We start from the raw sequence: 7,039 nt of genomic DNA on the forward strand, positions 1-7,039 counted from the left end.
CTAGCCATCTACTAGATCCAGACTAGTGGAACTGTTCCCAAATCTGCTAGGTAGGGATCCTGAACAGAGCAAGAACAGCATTTCTTTAGTTTTCAGAACAGATCAATCAGGTCAGGTTGCAACTGATCATTTGTGCGGCATCAGTGTTAAAATAGGAAGGGGGAGAAATTCCTGCTGTGGTGTTCTTCCAGTTTTGCCTTCTGAGAGCCAGCTGTCCACTTATCAAGGGTGTGGCCAAGTTTCCTGCAGTCCCATAAAGCTTGTTTACAGCCGCCAGTCCTGGCTCCCAGTGTTCTGTGCTGTTATTTAGCTCTAATTTACCCCTGAATGGCTTCTAAAGAATGCAGCAAGCAGTGAAAGTGTCAGTAATGCTGCTAGACAATACTGATCTCCCGAGGTTTGGAAAATTCCCAGGTCCTGAGGGTGCCGGACAAGACAGGTTCACCTGTTCAGGAGTTTCCCCTATTTATGTACCCAAAGACTGCAGTCATTCTTTTGGTCACACTGTCACACTGGGAGCTCATGTTCAACTGATTATCCACCATCCCTCCCCAAATCTTTTTCAGAGTCATCTCTTCCCTGGAGAGAGTCCTCCATCCTGTAAGTATGAGCCATATTCTTTGCTTCTAGGTATACATATACATTTATCCATATGAAAATGCATATGGTTTGCATGCACTCAGTCCACCAAATGAACCAGCTCATTCGATATTAGTGAACCGCTCTTCACGAAATACTACTCCCGCATTTTTGGGTCAACTGCAGAATTTACCAAGGATTTTATTTTTTCCTTCTGGGTCACTGATAATTATGTTAAAGAGTACAGGGCTAAGAACCGCTCACTTCAGGACTCCACTAGAAACACACCCACTCAATGCCAATAATCTTTTGGGACCTATCGATCAGTCGGTTTTAAATCCATTGAAGGTGTGCCCTGTTAATTTTATATCCTAATATTTGAGTCAAAATGTGTGGTGCCTAGTCAACGCTGCACAGAAGTCTAAGTCTATTACACACCCCAGGGACTATGGAGAAGTGCAACAATGGTAGTGGCAGTGGAGTATCCAGTATGCCAGTGCTATCCTGGCATATGTCACAAAAAGGGAGTGAGTGAATGACTGGAAAACCCACTGACCTCAGGCAGAACAATGCTTCCATCCCATACATCAAACAGCTACTGAAGAGCAGAATGTCTTATGAACCATAAAGGAAAGTAGGTTTGTTTCAGGTGATCTCAAAACTGGAAGGAAGACTGGGCCTCTTCCAAGATTAGGAAGTTTAGATTTAGAGCTTTGACTTGAAAGTCTCTCTCCAGAAACCTTCCTCTGAGCTGTGAATGTTCTGTTCCAGTCTTACATCATTACAAGTGTATGTCTGATTCATGTGTGGATGGTGCGTGTGCTAGGAAATTCCTCTACACCAGAAATAGACAACGGGGGAGGAGCCGGCATGGGCAAGAGGATTCTGATGCATGAAACCCACCAACACAACCCAGCTTCACTGCACCAGTGCTTCTCTTGTGTGGAGAAATGTAGTGTAGAAGGAGGCAGGAAAGGAGCCTGATGGGATTGGAAAAGGTGATGAATACACTTTCAACAGAATGAAAACAATGCAGGGGACCAGATGGCTAAGGGGCCTGGAAAGCAAATAATACTTTATATAACACCAGGCTTAGCCACCTAAGCCATCCTCTCTTGATTACCAAGCCTTTCCCATCTAGACCATCTGTCTGACTCCATCAACACCAAGTTGTTGCTATCTGTTGGCTGACTGGTGGTGTGTGCACAACATGAGCTGTGCTCAGTTTAGTTCCATGGGATCAGGTGCCCACATCACACACAGAACCTTTGTTTACAGTCTCAGAAGTATGGCCAAGGAGTAAATAGACCCAGGACACTGCACTTGATTCTCCCCCGAAAGGTCATCTCTCCATGTTCAGCAGCGAGATCTTGAAAGGGAAGCAGTAGCAGGTGGGCAAAGCCTGCACTACTGCTGTGTCTGTCTTGTCTAGTTACACCCGAGGGGGAAATAAGCTGGTGCACCACTCCTGTAAGAAGGAACTGGCAGGTTGGGGTGCCTGGCTGCCGAGGAGGCACGGTGTGCTCCCTGGCCTACTCCTGGGACTCTTTTGTAGGCTGCTGAGCTAAGCAGCAGGCTGCCAGGCATGTTAAAGGGGATTGCCCCACCCCCAAACACCCCAGTGCTATTTAGGGAGGGCAGAGGGGACTGAAGACCCCGCTCACCCCGAGATGCAAACCAGGATGCTGTTTGCTGTTCCCTTTTGTCACTGTGAGGGTACATCTACACTGCACCTGGAGCTCGAAACAGGATATGTAATTTGAGCTACGTAAATTGCATCTTAGTTTGAAATAGTTTATTTTGTGATTTGGCACTGTCTACACCACACCAAATTTCAAAATAGAGCACTATCCCAAAACGTCCCTTAATCCTCATGCAATGTGATTTACAGGGACGTCAGAATAGCGAGCCCAAAATATTTGGGTATAGTGGCTTGCTGTGAAGACACGGGATAGCTATTTCGGGTTGCCAGAGGTATCTCAAAATAGCACCGCAGCATAGCCAAGCCTTGGGGAGCAAGAGGGAAGCATACAGCGTGGGTCACTCAATCGCAGCCCGGAGGGAGAGGAACACAGGGATACCGTGCGCCTTCCCTTCTCACCCTGATGAGGAGGGGACCAGCAAACAGAGGCTGAGAAGAAAGTGTGCAGCATGTCTAGCTGGGGAGGGCTAGGGAGATGGGGTAGGGAGATGGCAGAGAAGTGAATGACCCACTCTGTGTGCTTCCCTCTCTCTCTGACAGTTATGAAGGGGAAGAGCAAGCAGCATCCCAGTACAGGGGCTTCAGCCCCCTTGCCCTCCCTAAATAGTGCTCTTGCCCCCCACATACCTCAGCCCTCTGCCCTGAGCCCCCATATCTGCAAGCTCCTTCCCTGGCTCCTGTGCCCCCCAGATCCCCACCTTCTGCCCATTGCCCCTCCCACACCACAACCTTTTCCCTGAGTCCCCCGCACTCCATCCCACACTTACATTTCTTACAGGTATTGTCATGTCACAACCCCTCCCAACTCCCTGCCCTGAGTGTCCTCCCAGGGCACGCGGATGCACAATATGACAGCACTTATAAGAAATGTAAGTTACTTTCACCTCTGATTTACATTGAGCTCATCAGAGCAGGACTGTCTACTACTGTGTTTGTACAGTGCCTAGCACAATGGAGCCCCAATCTGGATCAGGTACAAGGAAACCACAATGAATGGGATGAAAAAGAAGAATAAATTATATGTTTGCACAGGATGTAGCAAAATAAGACTCCATCCTCTGTTGGGTCCCAGGGCTCTATCGCAATAAATGCAGTTAATTACAGCATTTAGAGTTAACCCTAATGAAAAAGCTTTGTCTACAAACAGTGCCAAAGAGCTTCACAGACTATAAAATATGAGAAAGTAATTAAAAAGCCCATCCACCGCTTCTGCGTTTTTATAACCAGTCTCCAGTTCTTTCCTAGTAATCAAACTATGTGTATAGAATACCAACATGCTATCAAGATAGGACCGATCATGACTTTGCCAGGTAACCGGTGGGTAAGCAGATGACTGGGGAAGGACATCGTTTTATTTCATTTCTTCTGTGTGTGTGTGTCTGTATCCAAGCAATGCCAAAAAGGAAATTGGAAAAGGAATGGGAAGACAAGTTGGTTCTTGTGTGATTTGTTTGGGGCTTTTTAATGAGACTCATCATGAAAACCTATTGAACACAAAAATAAATAGGGCTATCAAGATCATACCAGACTTTCACATAGCAGGAAGTCCGGTACAATTAAAGAACAAGAGTAAGAAAAAATACCCTTTCACTTCCTTCCCCATCTAGGTCCCAATCTCGGGTCAGGCAGGCCAGGACTTGCTCCAAAACTGCCTTCAGTACAACACCAAGCAGCGAGAAGTCAGAACTCAGAACAGTACCTGGGTCTCCCATGATCACTGCACATGGTACAAACAAATCAGTAAAAATACAGTGGGAAGGGCTTTCCCTTCTCTGTGGCACTGGGAGTAGCTTATCGTCCATCTCCTTAACTGTAAACTTTGTCCTTCTTCCCCCCTCACTGTTTGTTGCTCTCTTTCACCTACAGTTGCTTGGTAAGCACCTCAGAGCAAAGGCCATGAATTTGTATTGATTGGGTAAAGTGCCCAGCATGCGCTGCGGGGCCTCGCAAGGCTTCTCAACTATAGAGGGCTTATCTATAGTGTGCTCATCGCTGTAGTACTGGCACGCCTTCCACTTTTAAGCAACCAGATTGAAGTCTGTCAGATGTTGCTTGGTCTTTCAAGGATAAAAGTGACACTTTGAACCTGGACTCATCAGCTCTATTTCCCACTTCCTCCGGCTAATCAGCGCAACTCAGATTCTGCCCTAGGTTGTTTGTACAGCTAGCGCACAACTGGATGGCATTATTCATTCTGTTACGGTGAAGCCTAGGGGCCAGAGAACATATCAGTGCCCTATTGTGCTAGTCACAGCACTGCACATAATAAAAAGACAGTCTCTGCCCCAAAGATTGGAGGCGGGAGGAGGAGAGAGAATGGGACAATAAGCATAACAGTGTTTCACAGCATTTAAGGCAAGGAGGGATCATTTGTTCATTTACTCTGACCTCCTGTGTATCACAGGCTCTTAATTTCACCCTACTCACTGTATATTGAGGTCAATAACTTGAATGAGGGTAAAATGTTTCAGTTCCACAGGAAACTAAACTGTGGGCTTCACAGGTATAGAGACCAATGCCTGAGACCCCTGCAATGGCAGGGAATTGATTACATGAGATATGCCTAGCCAATCCTAGGTGATACATGTTCATACTGCAGAAGGAGGAGAAAAAGACCCCTAGGCATCTGCCAATGCCACTTGAAGGAAGATTACTTCCTGGCCCAAATCTGGCAATCAGTTTGATCCCGATCATGGGAGTAAGTTTCACCAGGCACACATCTGATGAAGCAGGTTCTCAGTACATGGCTACATCCTATCTGGAGTCCTGACTGGAGCTGTGGCTCATCCCGGATGCCTCAGGGGAAGGTGAAACATTCCTCTATCCCTGTCAAGAATACATCTGTCAATTGTGACTAGGGGGCCCTGGTTGTTAAATTCCTTCCTGATCCCTGCAGGTCTGAAGTCCTGAAGCATGAAATCTAGTTATGATCATATGTCTTAATGCAGAGCTGTAAGTGTTATGAGCATGTTAAGGGCAAAGAAGAACTTCCTGTTCTCTCTGTGACCTTTGAAGGAAGGGATGAACAGTTGAATCCGTAGTCACAGAATCCAAGGCTAGAAGGGACCATCATGACCATCCATCCCAGCCTCCCCCATCTCGCTGCTGCCCTTGGCTGTAGAATTTCTTCCAGACAACTATCTGATCTCACCTTGAAGACAAAACAATGCTTAGTCCACTGCCTGCCCTGGTGAGCTCTTCCAATGTTCTTGTTCCTCCCTGCTAGGAAACTGCATCACATTTTGAGATTGACTTTATCTAACTTCAACTTCCAGTAGTGGGCTCTTGTTATAGCTTAGTCACCAATGCTGAAAAGCCCCCTTCCTATCAGCTACCTTTTCCATGTCAACGCTCACAATTTCTGCTAAGACTCCTCTCAAAGCTCAGTGGTGATGGTGGGGTGTTGTACAGATGAAACAAAACTGGAAAGATTTGTCCAAGACCCACTGGTGTCAGAGAGGGCCGCATGATCATCCAAACCACCACCAGCATGTGCTCTGGCAAAACCCGGCACCTACCTGGAACAGCACTTGGCACAAACAAAAACCAGCTCCCCTTGCAGACTGGCTGCCTGTTGCCCGTGCTGCTGCCTCTGACACAGAGACAGCAGGGCAGGCTGGCAGCAGCCCCTATGGGGGAAAGGGGTGTCTAAGCTCCCAGACCCTGGTGAGCTGGAATGGAGACAAGCTGATTCATGCTAGTGGAGTGGCAGTCAGACCACTTACAGCCAGAGATAAGAACAAGGGGGCGGAGGGGGGGGGGGCGCTGCAGCCTAAGCTGGGAGCCAGCTGACTTTCTATCTCCAGCTGTAGAGGCTCCTACACTAAACTCCAGAGGTCCCAGGTGCAAATCCAAAGCCGCCCGCCCGCCCGGCAGTGGTTACATTAGCTCCTGGGGGAGGTGCACCAACCCCCTTTGCTCCCACCAACATTTCATCGCTAAACTGGGTGCCTCCACATGCTCCCTCCCCCCCCCCCCCGGTCGGCCCTCCCCGCACCTCCGTCCCCATAGGCACCCCTGGCTTCTGCACCGGCTCTGTACTCCCGTGGGGAGACCGGCCACCCCCTCCAGCCCCACTCCCGGGGGGGGGGCTCCCCAGGTTCCTCACCCTGCCGCTCTGCCCCGGGAAGCCCGCAGCCCCCTACCTGGACGAGGCGCTCCAGGGCCGGCCCCTGCAGGCACGTGTAATTGGCCAGCAGCTCCCACTTGTCCTGCAGCAGCAGCTGCGCGGAGCGGCGCTCGGCCGGGCCCTCCAGCGCCCAGAACGCCGCGCTGCCCAGCAGCAGGTAGCCCACGTAGGCCAGCGCCAGCAGCAGGGTCCCGGGCAGCCGCCAGCGCCGCCCCTGCACCCGGCACATCGCGCCGCGCCTGCCCGCTCTCCGGGCGCGCGTGGGCCAGCGAGGCACCGCGGGAGGCGGCTCCGACTAAGCCCGACGCCTCCGGCTTCAGGGGGGTGGCCCCGCCAGTCGGGCTGGGGGAGGGCGCAGGCAGCCAGCCCCTCCCAGCGAGGAGCGCCTGACACTCCGGCAGTGGTTCCTTGCGGCGCCCAGGGCAGCCCCCCGGCGCGCCCCTCCCGGCTTGTTCTCTGGCACTGCAGCCCTGGGGCCGGCAGGGGAGTAGGCGGGGCCATTAGCTCCGCTTTCCAGGCTCCCTCCAGAGCTTAGAGCCGGTCCCCTGAGCCACCCTTCCTCTTTGCCACACTCCTCTTCTGGGGTGTGCTCTGGGCCCCTTGGGAAGGCCAGCATCCCCCGAGCGGCC

The 7,039-nt window shown here is 50.7% G+C and overlaps 1 protein-coding gene across 1 annotated transcript in view; it reads right to left on the reverse strand.

Moving 5' to 3' along the window:
• KCNK17 (potassium two pore domain channel subfamily K member 17) overlaps positions 1 to 6,753 on the reverse strand; it is a 46,582-nt gene extending 39,829 nt beyond the window's left edge. Inside the window, 1 exon segment of the mRNA XM_075925084.2 lies at positions 6,427 to 6,753. Coding sequence (XP_075781199.2) covers positions 6,427 to 6,639 — 213 coding nt within the window. The 5' untranslated portion in view covers positions 6,640 to 6,753.
• Positions 6,754 to 7,039: the final 286 nt, after the last annotated feature.

Source organism: Pelodiscus sinensis, chromosome 3, assembly GCF_052426305.1.
Source record: "Pelodiscus sinensis isolate ZL-2025 chromosome 3, ASM5242630v1, whole genome shotgun sequence".
Classification (NCBI taxonomy): domain Eukaryota; kingdom Metazoa; phylum Chordata; order Testudines; family Trionychidae; genus Pelodiscus; species Pelodiscus sinensis.